Source organism: Dermacentor silvarum, chromosome 5, assembly GCF_013339745.2.
Source record: "Dermacentor silvarum isolate Dsil-2018 chromosome 5, BIME_Dsil_1.4, whole genome shotgun sequence".
Lineage (NCBI taxonomy): Eukaryota > Metazoa > Arthropoda > Arachnida > Ixodida > Ixodidae > Dermacentor > Dermacentor silvarum.
The window spans coordinates 50,089,808-50,117,605 of record NC_051158.1 but is presented as its reverse complement, the minus strand read 5'-3'; the positions used below and the strand labels follow the sequence as shown (position 1 = coordinate 50,117,605).

Here is a 27,798-nt window from a genome sequence, read left to right as displayed (position 1 = left end):
AAGGGAGCAACTCAGCACAAGCACTGACTGCCATTTACTTGGGTTTATTGTGTTCATACGCAAATACACCTTTGAAAAAGGGGCTTGTCGGGAGGAGGAGTTATCACTTTCATCCAATGACGCCCCCCATGCGTGGCTGCAAGTGCAGGATGATTCCCCTCCCCACAAACGGCTTTTCAAAGTATATTTGCGAAAGATCACAATGAACCTAACTAGTTGGCCGTCAGCGCTTGTGCTGTGTTGCTACCTTGTCCGTGTTTATTTCCGCGCTGTTTTTTTCACCGATATATTAGTACCAATCAGCTGGCATCCATGCCCTTTTGCGTCACCGATACGCCTTTTCGCATGCCCCCTAAGCTCAAGCGCTGTGACATATAAGTTTGGTGCACAGAATACTTGGAGCGACAAGGTGCAGCCGTCATTGCAGGATGTTGATGCGAAATAAGGCCTGCGACGAGGCTGATTCTCGTTGCTGCTGCACCCACTCTGTGCCTTTACAATAGTGCGAGCCCAACTGCACGACCACCAAAAGCAAAAACAAAACTGATAACAACAATGACAGCAACACGACAACAGTGACGACGACGATAACGTCTTAACGGGGAATTTCGTTAACGTTGAAAACAGCGTATTCTTAATCTCAAACGTGTCGAGGAGTTGGGAATCGATAACTTCTTGCAGTTATTGATTTAGGGGAACCAAAAATGATTGGAGTCTGGGGACTTTTTCCTGTAGAGAAGAACTGAAACATGACACTGTCATGTGCGAGTTCCGGGAGCGAGGTGGATATTGAGCAGGTCCTGCGCCACTGTGGCCGCCGCAACGTCAGCCTCATCCGATGGCATTAGACGGGCTGTAATCAAGACTCTATAGACAAAATATCCTTGGAATATGGACGGTGTCGCGTCACTGGCCTGACAAAAACGATAGCATTACACTCTAAAAACTTTGCACCTGTTAGCTATTATGTTGTCCACAAGCAATAATCGTCATCTATCTCGCCGGCCTATCACTTTCCTTAGCTCTGCGTTCCCGGTACTTTAAGGTTATGAACTACATACGCGTTATCGGCGTGACAAAGCATTATTGACCGGAAAGTACCGAGCGCAGATTTTTCGAAAAAGAAAACGCAAGCAAAACCGACGACGATTATTTTATGAGGATAAGATACGCCCCAAAGGGCATAACATTTTCGTTAGAGATGTTCTGCTGCTCGCCAAGTCCACCTCTGCGGCCCGCTTATGGACTCGGTAGATCTGCACCTCCACGTATGTGCCAAAATTGAATGGTTCTTTCTCTCTCTTTTTTCTCTCTCTTCATCCACTCTTCCGACCCCTCATTCAGGGTAGCAAACCGTACGTGGCTACAGTTAAACTCCGTGCGTTTCTATCGCCTATTTCTGAATTTGTAAGCTTGGACAAATTACTCGGCTTCCGGGAAAGAACAGTGTGCGCGTTATGGGACTAAATTGCTCATGGGTTTCCTAAGGTGCACAAGTCCTAATAAGACTTTTGTGGATAAATTTAGACCCGCCCTGGTTGCTCAGTGGCTATGGTGTTGGGCTGCTGAGCACGAGGTCGCGGGATCGAATCCCGGCCACGGCGGCCGCATTTCGATGGGGGCGAAATGCGAGAACATCCGTGTACTTAGATTCAGGTGCACGTTAAAGAACCCCGGGTGGTCCAAATTTCCGGTGTCCCCCACTACGGCGTGCCTCATAATCAGATCGTGGTTTAGCACGTAAAACCCCATAAAAATAATAAATTTATTGTATAAGTGCACGTCTGTAAATATATGTATTGTTCGTATGTTTGTGTGATCACCGCGTACAAAGTTTCGGGACCAGCGCCGGACCCGCCATAGTGGCTTAGCGGCTATAACATTGCGCTCCTAAGCACGAGGTCGCGCGTTCATTTCCCGGCGTTGGCGTCCCAATTTTGATGAGGGCAAAATAAAAAAAATGCTCGTGCAATTATATTTAGGCGAACGCTAATGAACCAACCCCAGTTGGTTCATTCGCCGGGCGGCCATCTCACACATCTTCTGAATGCCAACATACGTGCCAACTTTGGCATCAATAAATCACTGAGTTCCAGAGTGATTGCCCCCACTCACGTATTTTTCGTAGGCTGCGTTCACTTCTTTCCTCACTTTCTCTTGGACTTCTGGATACTTGGCAAGGCAGAACACGCATTGAGAGGTGTTGGCGGATACAGTCTCAAACCTGCGAAGTAAACCATCATGTTAGAGCATACACGATATGGAACTGTCGATCACTTCCCAGGTCGGCTAAGCTCGTTCCGTGAGAACATATTGTCACGTTGTAGTGACAATGCTGTCCGCCATGTGCACGTCATATTATCTTACCCGGCTTCCTTACGCAGGTGTGTTCATTCTTCAGTAATATTGTCGGGTGAGCGAACCAAACATTGGGTCTTTAAAACATCACTTCCTATTTCTTCCTATTTCTACCAAAGCCCAACAAGCCCACAGCTCTCGAGAACCTGAGACCACTCTCTCTCACTTCGTGCGTTGGTAAGCTGTTTGAGCATATGGTCCACGACCGGCTCACATCGCACCTCGAAGACAATGGGCACTATCCAGACACCATGTTCGGCTTCCGCCAGGTTCTTTCTACGCAAGACGTCTTTCTTCTCCTGAAGGATGACCTCATTGACCACCTCAGCAAGAATAACAAGTCGTGCGTCCTTGCCATCGACGTGAAAGGCGCATTTGACAATGTAAGCTACAAAGCAATACTACAAAACCTCGAGGAGACCGCCTGCGGTTCAAAGACCTACGGCTATGTCCGTAACTTCCTCACGGGCCGGACGGCCACGGTGGGGATATCCAACTTACGCAGTAAAGAATTCAAGCTGCCGAACAGGGGAACGCCGCAAGGCTCCGTCGTGTCGCCCCTCTTATTCAACGTGGCACTCCTCAAGCTCCCCCGGCTTCTCGAAAACATCCCACTGCCTGCGTCACGCCTTCTACGCGGACGACATCACGCTCTGGACGCGAGGAACGAGCACCGGAGAGCAGGAACGTTGCCTTCAAGAAGCGGTTGATGTTATCGAGCACTACCTTGATAGCTGCGGCCTCCACTGCGCACCTGAGAAATCGGAGCTACTCGTACTCAAGGCACGCACGAGGGGAAGACCTCCCACCTGCGAAGCTCCAGACCCATGCGTCACGCTCAACGGGATCCAAATACCGAAGGTCGCCTCGCTTCGAGTACTCGGCTTGCACCTGCACCGAGATGGATCAGGAGTCGCCACGCTCCCACGGCTCCAATGCACAATCTCCCAACTCACACACCTCGTAAGGAGAGTAGCCAATCGACGCAGTGACCTCAAGGAGCAAGACACCCTGAGAGTCGTTCAAGCTCTACTGACCAGCAGAATAACGTACGCAACGCCGTACCTGGCTCTCAAGAATTGCAAAAGTCGACAAGCTCAATGTCATCATCCGCAAAGCTACGAAGCTCGCCATGGGTCTACCACCCGTGGCATCTGCCACCCGACTTCTCAAAATGAGTGCTCATAACACCTGGCAAGAGCTGGTGGAAGCCCAGAAGACCAACCAACTCGAGAGGCTGAAGCTCACACCGACGGGCAGATCGGTGCTTGCGCGCCTCGGCTACGGAGAACGCTACATCTCCGACGCGGACCACAAGGTCAAGATACCACCATGCATAAGAGAATCCCTGAGCATCGACAAACTACCGCGCAACATGCATCCCGAGCATCATCGGGGACGCCGGCTCGCTCGAGTCGACGCCTTCCGAAGACGCCACAAGCACGATCCAGATGCTCGCTACGTAGATGCGTCCAAATACCCGGGAAAAAACCGCTTACGCCCTGGGTGTGGTTGACTCAAGAGGCAAAGAACTGGCATCCGCCACAGTCAGGGTGCGGAACTCGGAGACAGCGGAAGAAGCGGCGATCGCCCTCGCCACCACCACGAGCACGAACGCGGTCGCAGTCTTCACGGACTCCCAATCCGCAGTACGCAATTACACGAGATGCCGAATATCGGTGGAAGCAGTCAAAATTCTGCAGAAAAGAAGCACTCCGCTCCCTTACACCTGCGTCACGTGGGTACCAGGGCACGAGGGGCTCGAGGGAAACGAAGCGGCACACGCCGCGGCCCGCGATCACGTCAACCGGGCCTCCCTCGCCGCCTCGCGAGACCCCCGACCGCCTGGTGACGCAGCGGAAGCGGAGACAATACCCCCCACGTATAACGCCATCCTCCAACACTACTGCCTGGGACGCAGGGTGCACCCGCCACCTCATCCAAAACTGACCAAAGAGGAAAGCACCGCATTCCGAAGACTGCAGAGCAATACGTACACCCATGGGATCCTCATGCACCGCATCCACCCGACACTACACACCTACAACTGCCCGATCTGCGCCGTGCCAGACACTCTGGCTCATTTGCTACTCGAGTGTCCGTGGCGCCCCGAAGACGCCGTTACCAAGCATACAACGGCTGAAGACGTGAACCTCCTCGCCGAGACGTGGGAGGCCAAGATCTCCACCCCGGCCCTGGACGAACAACGACGTCTTGACGCCAGAGCCCGAGATGCCATCGCGGCGAGAGGATTCCTGGAATGAGGGATCCTCCCACCTAGCGTGATCCACAGCTCAAACGCTCGGGAACACTGTCTCGAAAATTAGTTTATTTCATCATCTTCCTATTTCTTCCTATTCCTATTTCTACATCAGTGTGTCATCTTTTAAAGCTGAAACCAACTCATCGCCACTTTCTACTTCATTGTTATCGTCGTCGTTTTGACAGCCTGTGCGTTCTTCATAACATTTTCTACTGCTCGCTGCATCCGCAACTTACATTAACGGTGCATGCACTTAACGCAACGGCCATCTACTTCAAATTTTTAAGCCCTCGTTCCGAAACTACTACTTTTTGAGGTTCATTTTTAGGGGCGAAGCTTCTTATAGCGGCACCCGTTCGTCCCCGTCGTCGTAGTAGTAGTGTGTAACCAGTCTGAGAAAAATGAGAAAAAAAATTCCGAAGTTGTGTCCGTAGCGCGGAATCGAACCAGGGACCCCTCGCTTCCGAGCGCGCGGCGTTAGCCCACTACGCCACGAAGCGGACATGGACACACACACCACGATGGCAATAAATACCCAACATTAACGAAAGGCCGCGTTTCTAGCGCGTTTCTAACGCGTTTGTGCTAGCGCGTTACGGCCCGTGTAAGAAGCTGGTGTAAGACGCTGTGGCCTCTCCGCCTTACCTTCAACGCGTTTCGAACGCGCTGCCCAAAGCGGTGGCAAGTCAAGTTCAAGTCGATGATAAGTGATAAGTGGTTCTTGAGGGAAAGGGAAAGGTTGGCGCGTTTATGAATACGGGGGGTATACTCTCTCAGCAGTCATGTGATGGCGTCGGCAAACGCGGTGCACGTTCCGGCATGTGTAAATGGCTGCGTAAGACGCTGTGGCCGCTCCATTTTTTTCTTCAGGGCAGCATAGAACTGTAACGGCAATCCGCACTAAGTTACATTTATTGGTTATCCATCGGTGTTCTTGCAAACACTATCAGAACTTGTATTACTATAAAGAGCAACATGTAAACATAATCTCATAACGTAGTACCTCTAGCACAATTGTGCTTAGCGTAATAAAATTGAAAATTGAACTCAATTGTTCTACAGCAAATGATCCGTAGGATTTGCCGAAATCTTCAAGTCATAAGCGGTGATAGTCGACGCGTAATACAAAACAAGAAAAAAGGAAACTCCGTTGTTTGTGTTGGAGGTTTTCAGGCAACGTCGGCTGCTAAACACTTTCGGTGAAAATGATAGACCCCAGTAATTCCAACGTGCATCTTTACAAAAGCACCCCGTCATATTTTCTGATGGCCCGCCATGGTAGGCCAATGACTATGGCGTTGTACTGCATGAACTCGAGGACGTAGGTTGGAACCTGGCTGCGGCGGCCGCAGTTCTATGGGAGCGAAATGCAAACATTTTTGCGTACATAGATTTAAGCGCAGCTTTAAAGAAACCAGTTTGGTCACGAGTCCTCCAATACGGGGTGCCTCGTAACCAAATCGTGTATTTAGCACTTAAAACACCAGAATTCAATTTTGAATAACTACGCACGTATTGTCGTCACGTGTTTGTGGTATCGAAAAATTCCAATAAGAGAACCTTGTTATTGTGGGGCCGTAAATATAACGTAGTGTTGCCGACCGCAGAGGTTGACCCGATGGAATTGCAGTAAAAGCAGTTAGTTGAAATTTCAGCGCAAAAAGAGCCGACTCGACAAGGAAGCCACGAAGATACACGGGGACCAGCTATTCCAGCTGCGAGTTCATTTAGCAGACAAAAAGAAAAACAAAAACAAAGGAGTGTTTTTCACATTTTTACAGTGTACTCAGTAGTTGCGCATATTGTCTCATTCATATGCTTCTATTCATATAGCTTTTTTTTAGGTCATGATTACATTTGATTCCTCCGGGGTCATCTCTAATAAGCACTGCTTCTGTGCTTACCCAGCAGTCAATATGGCGGCGGCATTGCAAGCGACATCCTTGAGCGGCATGAGGAAGTCCCCTGTTGGAAGAGATAAGAACTTGTCATAAATGCAAAGTTATCGCTGAGCTCCCTTCAGAAAATATTACTGTAGATAGGAATCCTGCAGAAATTATTCTCGTGAACTGATTTCTATCGAACTAACGTAGCTTCAGGGTTATTCCCTTTTAATGCGATTAGCATGCCGAGGGTACTTCACCTACTTTCCTAGGTTAACTGTGCAATCTATCTATCTATCTATCTATCTATCTATCTATCTATCTATCTATCTATCTATCTATCTATCTATCTATCTATCTATCTATCTATCTATCTATCTATCTATCTAACCGTTTTGTTGCAATACCTGGCTAATTCATGATTGAATGGGTAACGCATCGGGGTCCTGTACCGAGAGAATAGGGTTGGAAACCAGCCGTCAGGCCAACTTGGGTCACTGGGTATGCAGCACCGCCTAGCCGAGGTTGTCTCATGCGGAGTCTCACGGCGACGCCGACGGCGAAAGTTTGTTTGGAGTGTCCATATAATTGCTATCGCAATAGAATTGTAGCTGTCTGAAGAAATAGCCGGCGACTAATTTTCCTCTATAGTGTTCTTTTTCGGTGTTCATTATGTATTGATTTGTCTGATTCATCTGACAACCGCAAGTACTAGGACGTGAACCTTACAATGTTCGTAAATTTAAACGTAGGCAAACATTCTGCTCGTATGCAAACTATGTGCCGCTCTTCTATATATATTTTTTTCACGCTGACTTCTAGCACTGATTATGAGCCACTCGGTCTGTGCTGATTTTCCATGAGCCTTTTAGATGCCAATTTGGGTCGCTCGATATGTGCCAGCAGGTGTGCGCCGTTTATGAATCGGCACCAACATCGATAATTAGGTAATTGCCACTGGGAATGTGCTGGTTTATTATGACTAAAAAAAGCTCCCTCCAATTTCTCCGATGTTCCGCGGAAACAAACCCGCACCGAGCGCGGATTTTCAGGCAGCGCTGGTAGAAGACGCAACGTACGCAGTGGAAAGCAACAGGCGTTTCGGAGGCCACGGGCTTGCTTCGTCGAGCGGCGCTTTAATGTTCATAGGAAAGCCCGAGAGAGTAGTCGCGCTCCAGTACACGCCTCATACATGAGACGTTTTGAAGGAAACAATACACTGTGTCGCTGTATTGCTTCAAAGCTAATTAAGCGCCTAACCATTAACAGTAATCGTGAGATGGGCGCTGCCGAGTTTTTTTACAGCGCAGCTCTTCGGTGCCTGCTCCTGCGGCGGGCATCGCGTCCTACCTCATAACCGAGCGAACGAGTCCCGCGAAACATGAGAGCGAACGCAGAGCGCAGCGGGGGATGAAAAAAGCCGCGAGAGCGAAGACAGTGCTAGGATGAGGGTGTAGCGGAACCGTGAGGCGGCAAGCGGAGGAGGCCATGGCGAAAGTGTGAGAAGAAAAGCGTAGCGCAGCGCACGAGGGGCTTTGCGGCGACTATGCCTACGAGATGGCGCCAGAGAAGCGTGAGTCGTTTGTATGGAAACAAAGCGCTACATGGGCGGAGGTTGTCTACGGTGGCTATTGCGAAACGTAGCCACGCTTCACCGACCCGCTTTATCCCGCGATCTCCCGATTAGCGAGGCGGTGGCACCATACTTCGCTCCTTTTACAACGTGCCGCACGATACATTGTCCGCGTTAGCCCATATATCACGAAATGAAAACACGTATAGATCTGCGCTCAAATTTCGCATTAGGGAGTGTCGTAATCGTCGGCGAATTTTTTTTTCGCCACAATTATTCAGTCGAGGTCACATGAACAAGCACCGGCAAGCTTGCTTCCCAGAGAGGTAGGGAACGGCAAATTACGTTACGATGTTCTGAAGAAGATTGCGAGCAGTACATTTTTCAGGACAAAATACACGCATACGCTCTGCGCATTCACTCTTGGAGCGGAAAATAGGAAGTCTCGCAGTACCTGCTATAGGGCGGGGGCACAATGCAAAGGACCAACGGCGCGTTAGAAAGGTTTACGCGTCAACCAAGACAGAATGTTAAAAAGCTTCATCGATTTCGCATGTGGGTTTATGTCAATAAGCAATGTCGATAAGCATGTGGGTTTGCGATTTATTGATGGGATTATCTATTATTGATGGGATTTATGATGCGATTAATTGATGGGATTATTTATTGATGGATTATCTGTGTGTGATTATTGATGGGATTATCACAAGCCCCTAGTAAAGGGTATAAAACGAATGTCAATAACGTTTACGTGTTTGATATGTATAGCCTCACGAAGTTACGTAATAATTAAGGTCACTAGGTCTTTCCAGCGTGGTTTATTTTTGAATCAATGTTCACGTGCCTAACTCGTCACTGTAGGTTACTCAGCTCAGGAATCTAACTCAGCAAATGTCATCGTTTTGTCAATGTTAAATTTTTAGCTGATAACCAGCCCTATTTTCGAGGAGCGAAGTCGATACGCACGATCTTATGCACGATATGTGAGAAGGCCGTTAAACTGACCTATACGGGCCTGAAAGACAAGCCAATGCCTGATTAAAAATTTTACGTGCCTTTCCTTACAGAGAAACCGTTCTGTAATCCAAGGTCCAAAGCTGCAGCGCAGATCACGGGATCTGCTCTGTAAGCTTAAAGCGGATCTAACAGTTGAGCTGGAACTTTGAACTTCTCCAGTTATCCTGGAGAACCCGACAAAGCGCACAAGAGGCGGTCTAGGTCATCCCAAACATTGCTTAGATGGTAATCGGGCCAACTACAGTTTGAACAGGAATCCATGCTATACAACCCATGTTGATATTTAGGAGAATTCGGTCCAAAGAAGGCGTGTTGTTCACGCCCGTCGAGGCCATGCATCGCTTGAAATGTGTAGGAGCGTTATGGTAATTCGTACAAAGATTATCTGCCCCTTCCTTTATACGCTGTCTATTTGCTGACAGCCGTATTTTCAAATGAGCACTATGCGTCTCTTCATTATACCTGTCGCAAACTTCCGCTAAGGAATGAATCCTTGCAAACTTGAAGCTGTGTAGTCTAATTGGCTCAATAGATACAGAAGCTTTATGCCTCACTGAAGAGTTCAGAAAATTTCTGTTAAGAGGATTTTTCGGCCATGAGCAGGGGTATTCAACTGGTGGATATGTGACGTGGCAGAACGCAGCTGCCATCGAAGCATTCTGCAGGTATCTTTCATGTAACAACAAATAACCATTACAGCACAAAGTTACTACTACAATGAAAGTACTGCCACTACTACTACCACCGCTACTACTATCATGCCGCCACCACCACTGCTGCTGCTGGTACTACTACTATTACTTCTTCTTCTGCTACTACTACTACTACTACTACTACTACTACTACTACTACTACTAAAGACAACAGCTACTTCTATTAACTACAACTACTAGCTACTACTAACTACTACTACTACAACCTTGCAACGCTAGAGCAAAAACACTGTGGTGATTATGTTTCAAAGTATTCAAGCTGTCTTGTGTAATATTATTTGCCCTTCTTTTCCATAATTGATTACCTCATTAGCGAAGCGCAATGAAACAGGCGGTAGTCGGTAGCAAGAGCAACAACAAAAAGATAAAGCTCCTAATGACATTGACGCATCACAAACACCGTAAATTCGTTATCCTCCTTCGCATCACTAATGTCTGCCTCGACTAATTAAACGGCCTCGGTAAATGTCATCGCGCGGAGAGCCCTGTTTTCTTTCTTTCTTTCTTTCTTTTTTCTCGATGCCTCTTAGCTTCAAAGAAGACACGGCGAGCAGTGGTGGGCGTCGAGCACTAATTCGCTGTCTACTATCACTTACAGTCGCTCTCGATTAGCCCGTGCCTGAGTGAACATCTTATTTAAGATTGTGTTGCCTCCCACGTTTTACTGAATATCGTACCGAAAGCCTTAGTTACGCCAGCTATCGTGGTAAGTGAAATACTAGAACGGGACTGCAACGTTGCTTTTTGGCGTAAACTATGAAATTTCCCTGGAGTGATATGGTCGCAATGGGAGTTTTTATTTATCGCTAGGTGCTTCAAGGTCTCAGAAAACAGCTAGTATATATATATATATATATATATATATATATATAACAGCTCATATCTGGGATGGATATAGCTGTTTATATCTTGGACAGTGGATGATGGAATGAGGGTGTACAAAATGTTCTTTTTTTCTTTCAGGCGGTCTACGACACGACACTGGAACATGTTGCTTCAAGCGGGGTGCAATGCTATTGGATCAGAGACATATAAAAGGAACCTTTATCTCAGGCTGAGAGAAAGAAGTTATAACGAAAACGCATGGAGGTTAACCAGGCTGAACTCGGTTTGCTACCCTGCACTGGGAAAGGGCTTTGAAAGGGGTCTACGTAAGAAGTTCCTATCTTAAAGAAAAACACATAAATCGGTCTGCTCATGAACCACTGCACCGAATTTGATGGTGTTTGTCGCGTTTAAAAGAAACAGTTGAAATTTACCAGTGTTAGGCAGTCAATCTCCTATTTAGACCATTCTTTCTCATTATTGAAGATTGCAAGAAAAGGATAAGAAACTAAAGCTTTAAACTTTTACCTATGTTTAGCTATGTTACTAAGTAAGCAATAATAAGCTATATCGCCATTTTATAAACTGTGCCTATTGAGATTGAGATGTCCTGCAACGCCGCTAAATATACCACTAACTTGTAATCAGGGCTTTTGCAAAAAACCGCGTAAACATTGGGACCATTTTCATATAAACTGCAAACTGTAAATCAGATCTGTCCGCTTCAGATGATCTAACAGATGCAGTTTACCGAACTACCAAATCTCTTCTGGTGCAGTGTTACATATTTATAAACAGTGCGCTTCCTTTTGTTTTTGACTTCGCAGATTCTCGGAAGTTTATCTTACATCACGTGACCCTAAATCAAAATTGTGCTTGATACAGCCGGTAGGGAATACAGCTTTCTGTCTTGAATGCAACACATACGACTGAAAACCTTTCCCTGCTTGTCCAATGAGAATATTTCAGCATTTGACTTGTATTTCAATGCGAAAGCAGAGTTATGCCTTACCGAAAAAGGGCACATGTGTGCGGCCACTGAAACATATATACACAAACGCGAGGGATAATGGTCCTCCAGATATTTCCGAAACAGTGCTACATTCTCGGTAAATATTTGCTACCGTTCAGATAGAAATAAAGTGTTATGCTAATGCAACCCATATACTATTTGACCCCTTTTCAAAGCTTATGGGTAAAGGTCGGCGGTGCTCAGACTTTCACTGCCAATGCAAAGGCGCCTATGGAAAGCGCGCCAGAGTTTTCGCTACCGAGTTGGGGAGCATATATCATATTTTCTTTTTAACAACGAGAAACCTTCGATGCAAAGGTATAGTTCTCACGAACTTATGAGATTTAGATACGACATTTGCAGAGTGGAAATGAATATGGTTACGGAGGCACCAGAGAGACCACAAATTAGAACAAGAACAAGAATTGAAAAAAAAAAAAAACTCTGAGCGTGCCGTAGGCAACCTCTTCGTTTGTCCCTTCCCACCTTTCTCTTCAGTCTGCTTTCTACAAATATTTCTTTAAATTTAATTAAGCATCCAGGGTTATTGCAGAGATTGTGAAAATAGGCAGTGGATGACACTGGGACTTGGCTCTGTTGTAGACACACGTCCGTCTTAGTATTTACGTACTCTAGTGAAGCGCTGGAGAATGACAGCCCTCCTCTTCTCCCACTGACCTCTCCTCTTTTTGCGACTGCAGGAGAGGACTCCGTCACAGATGTGCTGGTTAGGGGCTAGGCTCTCTACGCAATTACGCGATCAAACTACAAACGATACCTCCCGGCAACAAATGTGCGCATTCGAGCGCATCCCTCATTTAACAAAGCAAGACGCTTTCTTTACGCGATGTGTCTATTAGCGTACATTTGCAATCATCGTTGGTAGTTTATGCAGAATATTTTAATACGAATCATTCTTTGCGTCATTCCTGCCACTTCGCGGTAGGCAGGTACGTAGGTATTTAATTTCCTGCTTCGCTTCGCTTTATTAAAAAGAAAATAATGTGTGATCGATGGTGGAATCAAACCCCTGCCGTCGAGCGCAGCAGCCCAGTGATCTAACCACTAGGCCATGACCGTTTTCTTTATTGAGATGGCAGAATTTTCAACCACGCAATAACAAACTCATATTTTACAATTGTTTCACATGTAACAAAACATTGCATACGGGGCACCCAATCGGGTACCCACTTTCGAACTTTTTTCACTTCCAGAAAGGAAATCAGAGACCTGCGAAAGTACTCTATGGCAAGACGATCATCAATGTCTGCATGGCGAACAGTCATGCATAACGCCCAAATGCTATGCAGAGTCAATAACATAGTAACATCAAAACATGATAATGAAAGCCATCCTCGTTATCGACCATTAGGTACCTTATTCCTTGTGCGTCCAAAGGAAATACTTCTTTGAGGTCCTTCGCAGGACATCCCTGAAGAATGCTCCACCCCGGCATTCCAGGAACATGTGCTCAGTCGCTTCAGGTTTGCGGCACAAAAAAGAAGGGTCACCTCACTGAACGAAGGTAGGTAGGTAGCGAACTTTATTGAGGTCCTGAAGTAGTCACCCCCTGCCCCGTTTTCATGGAGGGAGGGCCGTGGGCCACTGAACGAAGAATCCCTGTTAATGCAATCGTGTCTTAACTGGTGAAACGTCTGCAACTAATTTCAAGAAGAACGTTTTCGGCTCTACATGCTTTTCACGTTCCAAATGCAGCTAGCTCTGGATACACGCGGCTCGTGCGCCGAGTGTCACTTTCTCGTCTTCTTTTCTTGTGACAGCTCGCGCTATTAGGCACCATGTTAGACTACACTTCATCCCGGACCCACCCAATTTTCCCAGAACTTCCCTCGTAGCAGTTTACGCTGTGTAGAGGCTGTGCGTAGTTGTATTACCTTCATGTTAACTCAATGTAATCATGTTTTAACAGTTTTTCTATGGGGTACAAATGTCATTGTTGTTTTACAGCGACGCTGGATATGGCTAGCCGATTCGTCCGTCCGTCGCCTGTACGCAGAAACTATCATCATCAGCAATGGCTTGAGCATCGTCTTCGTCTTCCACACCTGGCACGTTGGCGCGAACGCGCTCGTGCCACTGCTCACGCGTTTGTCCTCGTCGTCTTTTTCCACAGTCGGCTGCGTTGCGCTCATCATTCCAGCGTAGAATTTCACTTCTCGTCTGCCGTCGTAATGGGGACGCCGCGTTTACGGGAGTATGAGCCATTCGGTGTCTTACGTGACGGACAGATTTAGTTGTGAAGCCATTTGATTTCGAAGAATCGCAAGCGGCAATGGTGGGCGAATGCTGCTAACCACGCCGCCGAGCACACTCGAGACATCGAACGCGAGCGACAACGGCGGACTGCGGGCATACCGTCAGTGACGTCGTTCTCTCCCTCGCAACATAACCTCATTAAGAAACACAAAGAGTCAAAGACGTAACCAACAATTGAGAAATACTTTAATGAGCCGTCGGGATTAACTCAGTGATAAACACCGGGGACGCCGCCGAGCACACTCGAGACATCGAACGCGAGCGACAACGGCGGACTGCGGGCATACCGTCAGTGACGTCGTTCTCTCCCTCGCAACATAACCTCATTAAGAAACACAAAGAGTCAAAGACGTAACCAACAATTGAGAAATACTTTAATGAGCCGTCGGGATTAACTCAGTGATAAACACCGGGGACGCACGTTTCAGCGTAGCTGGTTAACCATCTGTACGGAGTGCTTGGGCGGTGATTTTTTTTTTCGCTACCGACGTGTTGGAAGAAAAATTGGAGCAACGCACAGAACTGTTGTCGACGCCGTCGGCGTTTTGCCCGCGTTCGCACCGAACGCGCGCGGCGTTTTTATATAAATACGTATTTGGTGCCGCAGCTAAACGTTGCCTCCCCTTCCTCCCTCCCGTCCTTCCACAGCCTTTCGCGCAACGGAAAAAGTTGCGTTTGCTCTCTATATATGGAAAGGAGGAAAGAGACGCTTAATTCTGCAGCCCTTCAGGGAGCACGGCGCAGAACGCGTGTTTGCTCTCCGACGTGCGTTCGCTCCCCGTGAAAGCGCGCGTCCCTCGCGCCCTTTCACTCGCACATACAGCGTCCGGAGCCATTGCCGGAGCGCGGCGACGATTTCATCGCCATCGACATCATAGGGAACCTCACGGCGACGGCGACGACGACGCCGACGGCAGAAATATGCTTTGGAGTGTCCATATAATTGCTATCGCAATATAATGCGATGCGAACGGGGCCCGATAACGCTATCGCGTTCCACTTTTAAAGGCGCAAGCTTAAGCATCCTCCAATTTTTGATCACTAAAGTGGCTCATACCTTGTCTTACATTCTTCACAAAGTTATTCCTCGGAATTTTGGGAATGACAGCCCACAAATGAATGTCATCGAACAAAACACCGACAACGCATGACTTTTATGTTAGATCTTCGCAGATTTAAATAGTAAAAGTGCTAAACAATACGAGAAACCTGAAAATGATGTGCTGTGCAATACCTCCGTGATGGGCCCTCCCAGGAGGCCGCGTTTCCACCAGAAAGCTCGCCTTCGTGCATAGCGTTCGCCGCCAGCGTTTCCTGGTAAACGTTACGGTTACCGAAGTTGCAGTCGTGGGGAAGCGTGAGAAGCAGTCCGGGACATTTGAATACTAGCGCGTTCCACTCTTAAAGGCGAAGATTAAACGTCCTCCAAGTTTTTGCTCTCAATTATGACGTTTTCATGATAGCTATCGCGACGAGTACAGAAAAAAGAGCTACGTTTCATTTCCAGACCTAAATATTGAAATAAATTACATTTGATACATCTGCTGTGAGTCATACTTTGTGAAAGCGTTCATGGTAAGCGTGTAAAGCTTATGCTACGGTTAGGCTCCTAAATTTGGTGTCTCTACTTCTTCTAGTCCTCCTTGGTGTACCTATTGCCCTATCTCGGTAATATCTCCGTGTAGTAAGGTAAAGAAGACACATTTCATCAGCTTACGAGTAACCACTTCTCATTACTATGATCTTGGCTCACCTTTGTCATTTGTACGCTCGCGAAATTCCCGCCGCGTAAGGAGCTCTTCAGGAACCTTGGCTTCCAGGAGACTCTGTAGCAAGTCTGGTCGAGCGAGCTGGGACGAGAGAAGATTGGAGGCGAATGAGCGTTTAGGCTCAACCTGGAGTTGGCACAACTTAAAGGAGGATTCAGCTCGGGCGCAACTGATGCACCCATTCCTTGACCAATCCGCCATAATGGGTAGGAGCCACATGCAAGATAGGCAGCAACAACTGATGCAGCCGATTCAAATACATTTCAACCCTGAAATGCTTTCCTATGATAACCCCTGGACTGATATGAATGAAATTTGCTGCATTTGAGAGAAAAAAATCAAAATAATATGACTGTAACAATTTAAATTTTGATAGATGGTTTAAGTTTTTACAGAAATTGATATAAATTAGAAAGCTTCAAAAAATATAGAAACACGAAGTTTATTATTTCGTAGCTTTGCACCAAAAACAGATACCACATTTAAAAGCGATGCATCTGTTATATCATCTGAAGCGAACAAATTTAGTATGTTAATTTACAGTTCACGTAGATTTGTGAGTACTATACTTTCGAGTGTGTATAATATACAGGGTGTTTCAGCGAACACTTTCAAAAATTCTTAAAGGTTGCCTGTGGCAGATAGCACAATTCTAGTTAATGAGCTGGTCTACTCGAAGAGGCGGACATTACTTGCACAAGAAAGTGAAAAGCTAAATCGACTAATTAACAAAAATTCACTAATTAAATTTTAAACTAATCACCTGATGGCCCATATTGCAATTTACAAATTGTATCCGTGGAGTTCGCAAGGCGGATCCACTTGGAACGAATTCTCCGGATGACACCAGTTTCGAGATATTAATCCCCGAACTTTGCGGAGAAATGCATTGGCGTTCCAGTTAGTTTCTTAACAAAACGTCTCCTTGTGCATTGAAGCACAAAATTCACTAGAACGCCAATGCATTTCTCCACAAGGTTCGGGAATTAATATCTCGAAACTGGTGTCATCCGAAGAATTCGTTTCGAGTTGATCCGCCTTGCGAACTCCACGGCTACAATTCGTAAATTGCAATATGGACCATCACGGTTATTAGTTAAAACTTAATTAGTGATTTTTTCTTAATTCGTCGATTATGCATTTCAATTTTTGTGCAAGTAATATCCGCCTCTTCGAGTACACCAGCTTATGAACTAGAATTGGGTTATCTGCCACAGGCAACCCTAAATAAATTTTGAAAGTGTTCGCTGAAACACCCTGTATATAGATATTGTTCGCGTTAGATGCATTATTAAATGCAGTTTACAATTATTTTTCATATTGCTTTTCACGGCTAAGCAAAAAAGCTTTAAACTTGATAGTTTTGTTTTTACATCTTGCAATCCTAAACAAGTCTTGTAAGAATATTGACGGCATAAATAAAAAATCAGCCTCCTACCATCCCTACATCCTAAAATTTTCTTTTAAATATAACAACCCTCATTAAATTGAGTGCAGTGGTAGCTGAGGAAAACTATATTTTCCCCTGTATACGAATTTCAAGTTTAACTGTAAAAATTTAATAGTAAGTAAAATGCAGCAGATACAAAGTTCCGTTTTTGTAATCTATATACAGCGCAGGTTACGAGGCAGTATTCGCGCGTGCCTTCTCTTCTGGCTTGCGGATGCCCCTCTACAATACAATGTACTTTTGAACGGAACCAGTGATATAGGGCTTGAAAGAGACAAGCTGGCTTTCTGCGCCATTTATACGGCGTACCAGACCTCCCCTTGGAGGCTCACATGCGACCGTCCACGCCGTAGCCAGGCGGTCAACGCATGCGCAACGTGAGGCCAACTCCTTCGTGCCCTCTGTTCCGTCTCATAACGGCTGTCCGCGTCGCGGCCCCCTCACCTCTCCACCAGCGGCAAGCGACTCGCATGCGCAGGCCAGCTTCCCCCTCTACCTTCCACTGCTGAAGGCAAACTAGTGTAAGACATCGCTCCTAGATGGCGCCACCGCCCCCCCCCCCCCCCCAGCCGACTGTGTGCAAAGATAGCTTCGCTTTAAATAAACACACACATAGACGAACTTTTATTCAGGACTATGAAGGCATACGAGGGCTTTTTGCTTAGTATACGACGTTACCAATTAGCATGCCTTATCGAACGCCGCAGTGCGTATGAAACGAACGATATCGCGTACAAGCACTGCATGAGCAGACGATTGGTACAGTGGCTGTACATAGGCTCTCAAGAGTCGTCCGCCATGAGGTTTGAGGCTGAGAGTATAAGGGTAGGAGGCGTGCGGCATTCACAACTGATTCGATCGCGTGACACGGCTATCGCGTAACCAAGGTACCCCAGTGCTCATTCTCGTGAACATCGCTGAATTTCGGGTTACTGCTTGCTTCCTTAGCGTCGCAGAGACGTATCAGCCGCGACATATCAAAGTCGATTGTATGACATCACGCCTTATTTAGTTGCTCTTTTCCTCAAGCTGTCAAGAAAATATTTATTATGTTCGCTAAACAAATTAGCTCTTATGCATTTACTGATATGCCCTCCAAAGATTGTATGATATTGTTTAAGACAGGTCCAGTGGTGATCCGGTTTAACAGGATCACTGCCGGTGTCGTTTTCTCTTATATTGCTAGTACGGGACGCACTTGTTACCAAGAAAATTATTGCACGCAGACTGCATCCAGGAAAAATGATGAGATTTGCGTAAGTTCAGTCGCTGGTTCCCTCGTTGGACACCGAAGGGACACTTTTGGAAGATCGACTGCTTTGATTTTCCCAGCCTTCTTTTGTGCAATTATTTTTCCGTATTATTTGCTAGTCAATTTTTTGGGCTCACAGTGACGCTAGCGATATTTCTTCTCGATGAGCATGCGCTGTGTGCAAACCTATTGCCTTTAAATATGCACTGCTGAAGTAACGAAGTGTATGTCGAGTGTCAGCGCGCGATCCAGTTGTTTTTCTTTTGTTAATATTTTTGTATATCCTGGTCTATCGTCTTTTGCGAAGTCAAAATGATGCAAAGTCAAATGATGCAATATGCAAGTGCCTGATAAATCACACTTACGCTTGGGTCTTTTTCCCTGATTGCAACAATAGGTTCCGCCTTCTTGGCCAGGCCCGCGAGTGGCTCATATCCAAAGTACCGCTCCAGGATGCATGTGACTGCCACGAGGCTTTTTACTCCTGAGAAGAACTCTGTAAAAAATAGATAACAAAGTGCACAATCTCTTGCTTATTGTGCGTGACTGCGACAACATTTAGAAAGATGTATAGAGGCAGTCATGCCGCAGCCATTAATGTGAATCGTTAGGATTATTGCTCAGGGCCTTGAACCCGGATTAAGCTTTACACCATGAGTTTAGGGATACTAGATTAAAGGTCTGCAAATCAAGGTGACGCGAGGTTGAAGGCACCTTAGCTCCGGATAAGGAGACAATCACCGCCTCGCGTCTCACCGGAAGCTGGCCGTGCCGGAAAGTAGCGTTAGGGTTAATGCTTACGACCCTGAACCCGGATTATGCTTGACACCATAAGTTTAAACATACTAGAGTAAAGGTCTGCAAAGGAAGGTGACGCAAGGCCGGGGGAGGGGGTTGAAGCATTGAGTTGAAGGCAGCCGAGCTGCGGAAGCGAAAACAATCGCCGCTTCGCGTCTCACCGGAAGCGAACCTTGCTGGAATGAGGCGTGGACATTGTGTCAGGACACTTATGGTACATTCGACTGGCTATTGCCGCGCTCCAACTCGGTTCGCAGCAGTGCAGAGTTCTCTCTACACTGGATCTGAAGAGTGCCCGCCCAAGCCGAACGTTCAGCCGGTCCCAGGACAATTGGGCGAACCACGTGATCGGTACATTCTGTCGGATCTCGGCCTCGGCCCCAGCTCGAAGGCGACAGCGTCTCTGAACTGTCTGAGCTGTAGTACGGCGACCTGCATGAACGAGATGGATGTTTTCGGAGTGCTCTATTTCGATCGGCTGGATGTAAACCGCACCGCGAAGGCGCCCTGGAATGCTGGGGCCGTAAGTCTTGGCCGAGTTGAACTCCAGGGCGAAGGCGAACTGGAATTTCAATGTTTCATTAATGTCATAAAGTACTGGTCAGTGGGCTCGATGCATGACCATGGCTCGCTGGCCACACTAATGTGCCTATGCAGGCCGTGTTGTCCAGCGGCTTTTGCAACTGTACCTGTGTACGCGCCGAAGAATGGCAGTTCGTGTCGGTAGCGGCAGTGCTTCGTATTCTCATATATTTTTTTCGTTTCTTTAAAGCACTGATTCGATTAGCGAAGGATTCGCGAACCCGGCGACACGAGTGGCAACATTTCAGGCAGCCGCCTTTCCTGCTCTATTTTTTTTTCTGGCACTGTTCTGGACAATGTAGAAAGAGAAATGGCCGTGTGCACGCCATGTCACAGATACCCAGTCGTGACACTGGCGTGTTGTTATTTGTAGTAAGGTGGAATGGGAGGAACAACTGCTGCCTGTAAGCCCAGCTCCCGACCCCTTATGCGTACCGTGCACGTAGGAGCGTTGCGCTGCACCTTCAGCCCAACCGACATAAGTCAAATTCAGAGTTCACCTGTACATAACAGCTTGTAAAGTGTAAATGCTTTTCATATAAAGCCTCGTTACTTTATAAGTTTTAAAGCGTCTGTGGCATTCCATTTGTGATGGCAAGAACTAACGAACAGGGCGGCAGTAGGTAAAGGCCAACTGTTTTGGCTTCAAGGAAGCTGACTATGCCGGTTTGAGCGAAGAAAATAGTAAGGGGAAAAGAAACATTAGTAGGTCAGCTGCCACAACACTTTAGACCGAGTGCCCCCTCCTTCCTCCGCGCACTCACGCACGCACGCACGCACCTTTCTGACGTTCGCATGCGTACAACAGAAGCGCAACCACCCGCCGCCGTAGCTCAGTCAGCTAAGGCGTTGCGCTGCTGAGCACGAGATCGCGGGCTCGAATCCCGGCCGCGGCGGCTGCATTTCGATGGAGGCGAAATGCAAGAACGCCCGTGTGCTTGCGTTGTAGTGCACGTTAAAGAACCCCAGGTGTTCAAAATTAATCCGGAGTCCTCCAGCACGGCGTGCCTCCTAATCAGAATTGGTTTTGGCACGTAAAACCCCAGAAAGAAGAAACAGAAACGCAACACCACTTCTCTCAGCAAGTAATTGCAACATACTGAAACCTTCACACAACTACCACATGTAAAGGGAGACATGATTTATATGTGTGTCTGCGGTTGCGAAGAGAACGTGGACAACGTATTGTGACTCCATCCCGCAATTTGTTTTACCAAGACAATCTACAACGCATTGGGGTGAATTTACAATCGGGTGCCGCCCTTGCGAGATATACTGGAGCACCACCCGCATCGCTCGTCAGCTTACAAGACAGAGTGAAGACGTTTTGGTGCTCATTGAGAGTGATTGGCCTGCGCGAACGTAGCGCCGTCTGCACGAATGCAGGCATTCTCCGTGTATTATTTCACCTTTCTCTCACACTTCTATTCATCTTATCTCTTCCCCGAGAGCAGCGTATATAGCCAATAGAACTCTGTTCTGGTTAACATCCCATTCTTTTTCCTTTGTCTCTCTTCTTCCTCGTGTATATGTTTTTTTTTCCTTATGCTGCTATGTTATACGACTGTACTCACGACCAGCCCTCTGGTAGGTACTTTCGATGACGTTGAGGACGTACGTCTTGGCCGAGCAGAAGTACTCGTCATTCGGCTTGTTCTGCACGTCCAGGAAGATACCGCAGGCGGTCTCGGCAACCAGATCGAAAGCTAGAGTGCCAAGAAGCGGGCAGGCGTTCGCCTGTCCGTCGGAGGCTTCTCGACACCGGGCTTCGAACAAGTCGAGGAAATGGTCCACTGCCTCGTTCATGTTGCCCACCATCTGCGGTGAACAAAGAGAGAGATAAAAGGAAGGCAGGGATGTTAATCACTCAAAAGTCCGATTGGCTACCCTACGCTGAGGGGAAGGGAGAAGGAAAAGGAGTGCGTATTCACTATGGCGCTCTACTACTCACCAGTGTGCCCTCTGCGTAACGTTTCCTAGGAATTGCGACGTGCTGTACGTGACCCGGTCACGGTAACCCAGTGGCTACGGCGCTGCACTGCGGAGCGCGAGTTCGCGGACTTGTTTCCCGGCAGAGGAGGCCGCACTTTGATGGGGTTCGAAATGAAGAAACCTTAGCGTATCTATATTGAGGTGCACGAGATTTCCTCGGAGAAGTGCTTCGGGTTCAATAATCACCAAAGCAAGAATCTTCACGCACCCCTAAAGAAATCTGCATTTTCGCTGTGGCTGATGTGGCTGCAGCGTTTGCAATGTCAGCCTCTACACATCCGCGAAGAACGCGAGATGTGTAGTCACCTAATAATGTGATTATCACTCTTGAAGAACTTCACCCACATTGTGGAATGTATGTATGTATGTATGTATGTATGTATGTATGTATGTATGTATGTATGTATGTATGTATGTATGTATGTATGTATGTATGTATGTATGTATGTATGTATGTATGTATGTGTGCATGTATGAATGAAGGAATGTATGTCCTTATCGAATATCTCTGAGGTCCACTCTTCATTAAAAAAGGAAAATGCTTTAAAATTGATCCAGTGAGTTGCGAAATCGTACTCGCGAAACAAGGGTTCCTCAAACACATATAATTCCAGCGCTGCGCCGCGAATGCATGCGGCCGCGATGGAGCAATTCTCCGTGTTCGCACTAACCGACGCGTCACGCATCTCGGAGGCCACACACGTATTTCGCGAAGGCGCCACTAGATGGGGCTGGCTGTCCAGGGAAAAGCGCGAGAGAGGAGGCCAGCTGCAGTACGCGCGTTATACATGACGCGTTTAGGCGATGGCAATACAGTGTGTCGCTACGCTACAACGTATAGTTATGGCGCAAGAGCTTTATGTGAAAGTTTTATGTGAATCTAAATGTAATCATATAAAGACGTTTTGTGCGTCACTGTGGTTGCTGTGGCCAGTGATCGAAGTTGCTACATCGTGATCAGGAGCAGAAAATCATATCGTTGGCGTACCCAACAAATTCGGAGATAAGCTGAGCTCGAAACGATTTTGGTAACGATATTGCACAGCAGGCTCTGCCGGATTTATGCGATGCTACAATCCTCCGCTGTTTCCTTAGCGTCTCTCTTTCTGTTTACTTCTTCTCTACATTTCTTAGTCGATTGTATTTTTTGCCGGCTCTTCAGTGGTCTGTTTTCCCGGGATCTCGCCGTTTGATAAGCAACAGCGAAATTATGCTAAATTCGGTAAATAATAACGCGTTTATTTATTATGGATGGTAATTGTGGTAAGAAACACAACTTGCCGTTGACTTCTTCACAATGTTAAATTCATTAACGAGTGAAAGATAATGACTGGTGCTGCGAAACATCTTAGCTACTTAGCAGTTGACAGCCAAGCAAGATACAGCCAATCGCCATTTAAAATAAACAACTAATAAATTACAGACAAAAACCTGATAAATATTACATTCCCCGTAGACTGTACAATGCGATCTTCTTGCGTTCAGACACATTTCACAAATGCTTTCCATATAGTCACGTTAAACGAAAAAAAAATGGCTGAGGTTTAACTCTTGTAAACTATAGTTATCAATAGCGAACGGTCCGTTTGGCTTGGTTCTGCAAAGACTATGCACACAGTGTTTCATTATTGCCTCTCTATAAAGTGCCAATCAGGCCTCCCGTTGGTCCGGTGTTTCAGCAGGCAACTTTGCTTTTGCTTGAGATTTCGCAGCCTGCCGTCTATAGAACTACATCTACTGGATTATTGGATTCAGCCTGTCGCTTGCGCTGAAGCGCACGCACAGGCGGCCCAGCCGGCGCGCTATCTACGGCGAGATTTAGCGGCCAAATACCCGCGAAGCAGTCGTTAAACCATCGCCTAGTCGCGTGGTACCGCAGCGGCGATGCTCCAAGTGAGCGCAGCTGCGACGCCTCTCCGCAGCGGATCGCGTGGCGTGACGTCACACCTTCCACACTTGCGCTCCGACGGCTCAAGGTCATTGCAACGCGATGAATGACCTCGCGATACGTAGAGTAGTAGAGATTTCGCTCTAAAATAAATATTATTTATTTTTTAATACCCACAGCGCCCATTCAGGCATTAAAACGGGGAGTACAGAAGAAAAACAAGCATAACAATAAATATTGCAGGTGTGGATAAATTAGTGTAAATGAAAAACAGATTATTATACGCGGACACGAAAGCATACGGCCGTGTTGCACACCGCCACGTCGGACACAGGAGCGTTGCAGATGTCACATGACAAAAAAAAGTACAGAAAACACAATGATGGCAAAGATTCATAATACAAAGGCAAAGAATAAGCGAAGAATGGCATCAACACGCGGTAGTGATAAAGGGTACAGTACAACAAAGAAGAAGCGCTAAAAGAAAAGAATATCATTTGCAACTAACATTCTGTATTGGTCATGGTGATTGTTAGACATACCCGCGATATTTGTCTAGCATTAGTGTTCAAAAGATTCTATCGTTTTTAATGCAGAAAAGAACTTGTTAGTACAAGAGATTTCTACAACTCAGGAAGGTAGTCGGTTCCACTGACTGATGGTTCTTGGGAAGAAAAGAGCTGCTAAAGGCCGATGTATTACATTTGTATGCTCTAATCTTGTGTCCATGATCTTTGCGTGCTGATGTGTAGTGAAGCTGGTTAAGTGGAGGTATATTGAGTTTTAGCACATTTTTGCCAATATCACACAAAAACTATGATACATCATCATTTCAAGCCAGATGCACACGCGTAAGCATAAGGTCCTACTTGAGTAGCATACAAAAAGAAATCTTACTGGTCGCAACTTTGCCGATGTGAAGGCCATGGAGACGAACCGCCTGATGAATTTCCACCGGTCGGCTTTCGCAAAGGTGATGGAGTTTCGCTGCTCGGAGCGCGCGTTAACCAGGGCCCACACATCCTGCGTTAGTCAATGGGTGAAGAATCGTGTATATTTAGAATAAAATATAATGTTACTCACCTTTCGCAAATAATGAGGCAGGGTATTCACCACACTCTGGATAAGCTCTGAACCTCGTTTTACGTAAATTCCACGAAGTGGAACATTTTTGAACATATGTCCAACTTATTTAGTTGAAACTAAGTGGAATAAGAGTAGGGTGTCCCACTTAGTAGAACATACGTGAAACAAAGTTAACAGTGTTATATGGTAGCATTGGAAATTATCTCGAACCAAGGAAGACTTGGGCCCGTATTTTGTAGCGATGCCTTATGACTTATTCCATACTAGTCTTATCATCCACCGCTCACGGCCGGCTGATCCTGTTGATAACGCGAGCAGACCGTCGCTCTGACCACTGACAAAGCGCGATAATGTCAGCTATAAGCTCATGATTAGTAATCTAACCGCTTCAGACGCAGCGTACACATTCGAGGACGCGATTTATGTTTGCGATTTCTGTGCAGTGGTAACAAGGAATGGAGCACAAACATTAAGCTTAGGGTAAACAGATTATTCCACTGACCTATATTACTTCCATTTCACTTCTGAGTGATACGTATCGTTACAGAGCACTGCCTTGGCGAAGGCACGAACGCGTTTTACGTGACGTCTGACGTAGAGCATGTTGGTAGCAACCTCGAAATATATTTTTTTTATTCTTGAAATGCTTGTGGCTAATGAATAACTTGTGCATGTAATTCGAACGGGTGATTCAATCCTCTTTTCGAAGAAAGTTAGTATGACTCAGTTTACAATATTCAAATATTTAGTTACTCTGTAATTATGTTTACACATCATAAAATGCACGAAGAGTCATTCTACCGCCTTGATTTGCTTTCAGTGGGCTCCCAAGCGCCCTGGAACAAAAGTATGTGTGTTTCACACATTTATGGGCAGCCGATCATAATTCGTGTCTCAAGGGTCTAAACAGCTGTTTTATTTATTCGCAACATGGCTCCTATCATTCAGTCGCTCATGGTGGGGTTATTGACTTTCTCTCAAGTTTTGTCATTATCTTTTCCGCAGATAACGCTGCTCGCACATCACACCAAGAAGAGCACAGCGTTCCAATTCAGCTTTCGAGAAGAGACGCCGCAAGGCAGATTCGACACCTGGCACGCAGTTTCTCACTCACCGAGTGGAACACGCCAAACTTAAGACTTACACGACTGCATCGATTAAACCCCTCACTGCAACTCCGACCTCCATTCGGATTTCCTCGACCTGAGGCTTCGCTTCTCTGTCGCCTTTGGTTAGGCGTTGCCTTCACAAAGGCATACTCTACATTAATTGGAGTGACCGACAGTGCAGCATGCGAGGTCTGCGGCACCAAAGAAACTATCGACCACCTGCTGTGCCACTGTCCACGATATGCCCCAGAAAGACAAGAACTTGCTAACGCGCTAAAAAAAAAAAAAAAAAAAAAAAAAACTGGACAATCGGACGCTTTCCGTGCAGGTGTTGCTGGAACACCGCCCCCATCGCTCGTTGGCCCATAAAGCGGTGAAGGCACTTTTGTGCTTCTTGAGGACGACGGGCTTGTGTCAACGTCTGTGACTATTAGTGCGAATAACACACGCGTCAGCGAACTCACCGCTGATTTCCCTTCTTTCCTTCCATCCTCTCTCTCCCTGGCATCTTTGTGTTTCCTTTTCCCATTCCCTCGGTGTAGGGTAGCCAACCGGACGTTATTCTGGTTAACCTCCCTGCATTCTGCCTTTCTCCTTCCTCCTGCTCCTTGTAATTCTCTTCCGCTTTGGGACCACGTAAGTTATGGGACTGGCCGAATGCTTTGATCACGCACTTTTCAGCAACATCGATAAGCTTCGGTGCGTAGCACTTGAAAGAGCGCCAGCGAAATGCTTTCCAATGCATGTATTATTCGTTCCGGCCACTATCTGTCTCTTATTCCAGGTACGATAAGCATGTGACGATAAAAAAAAAGTGATATTTGCGAGTCCTACGCATTCTCTGCAGGAATGGAATTGCTGCTGTTCTGATGGCAGACGGGCAGCAGTGAGATGCATGGGGATAGTGAACACACTTGATTTCAAGTGTTGCCGTAGTGAAAATGGCCTCTTTTCTTCTGCTTCTCTGATGGGAAGGTCTGTCTCAGATGGTCCACCAAAGAACACGGTCTCGATGTAGCCTATAAATATTCATACTTTGATTAAAAATACTCGCCTAACCTTCCTTGTCCCTTGCAAGTACACCCCCGTTTTTAAGGTAACAATAGCAAGTAGATACCTCCCCAAAAGTTAACACCTTTGTGATGCCTCCCACGGCATCCGATAGAAATGACTATACCATGGAATCGAGAAGAGAGGTGCAGCGCAGATGCATTGTTTAAATAAAGCAACATTCCGATGTATTCACTACGCGCACACAACACACGGAATTATGCTTATGCAGATAGTTTGGTGAAACTCACCATTACTGCAACTGTACTCATCATTCCGGTGAAATAGAGTGAGTGCTAGTTGAAGACACAAAATGTTGCTAAATTGATGGGTGCAAAAGTTTCTGTAGGCCGCTTGAATTCATTATTTATGATCTGCTTCAACAGTGAACCATTCACTGCAACTCTGAAGCTGCCTTCTATGGTTACGAAGTGCTGCGTCACTGAGACCCAATAAAAACAACCGCTCTCAAATATTCTGACAAACGTGTTTTCCTACCTACGACAAGGAACATGACGTAGTGTTTCAGTAGCTCCCGTCACACAGAGCGGACTGGTTGCACACACGAGACGGTCACACGAGAGCGGATGGTTGGCGCGATTTGATTCTGCTGTCACGAAGTAACAGTGTGGCTTGGTTTCGATCGATGGCATGTGAGGGGACACAACCTCTCTGGGAGTCGAAGGCTTTCACAAATCTCGCCTAAGTTCGTTGCCCTCAGGCTTCTAACAGCGTCTACCACCCGGCTTTTTACGGTGCGACTAATTCTGTACCAATTCTGGCTCCGGCGTCGCATTTAAATACTCGTATGCCTTCCTGGTCGCGAGCCCCACTTAGCTGCGACACAAACTACTACAAGACTACTTCTGTGCCCATAGTATATAGTGACGACAGACACGTT

General features: G+C 46.6%; 1 protein-coding gene across 1 annotated transcript in view; it reads right to left on the bottom strand.

The window, feature by feature from the left end:
• LOC119453379 (cytochrome P450 6B5) overlaps positions 1-27,798 on the bottom strand; it is a 100,784-nt gene that overhangs the window by 8,661 nt on the left and 64,325 nt on the right. The window contains exons 5-10 of the mRNA XM_037715422.2: positions 24,550-24,675; positions 21,347-21,590; positions 18,758-18,888; positions 15,675-15,771; positions 6,526-6,586; positions 2,116-2,224 (exon numbers count right to left, since the gene is read on the bottom strand). Of these exons, the coding sequence (XP_037571350.1) occupies positions 2,116-2,224; positions 6,526-6,586; positions 15,675-15,771; positions 18,758-18,888; positions 21,347-21,590; positions 24,550-24,675 (768 nt within the window). The remainder of the gene's footprint in view (positions 1-2,115; positions 2,225-6,525; positions 6,587-15,674; positions 15,772-18,757; positions 18,889-21,346; positions 21,591-24,549; positions 24,676-27,798) is intronic.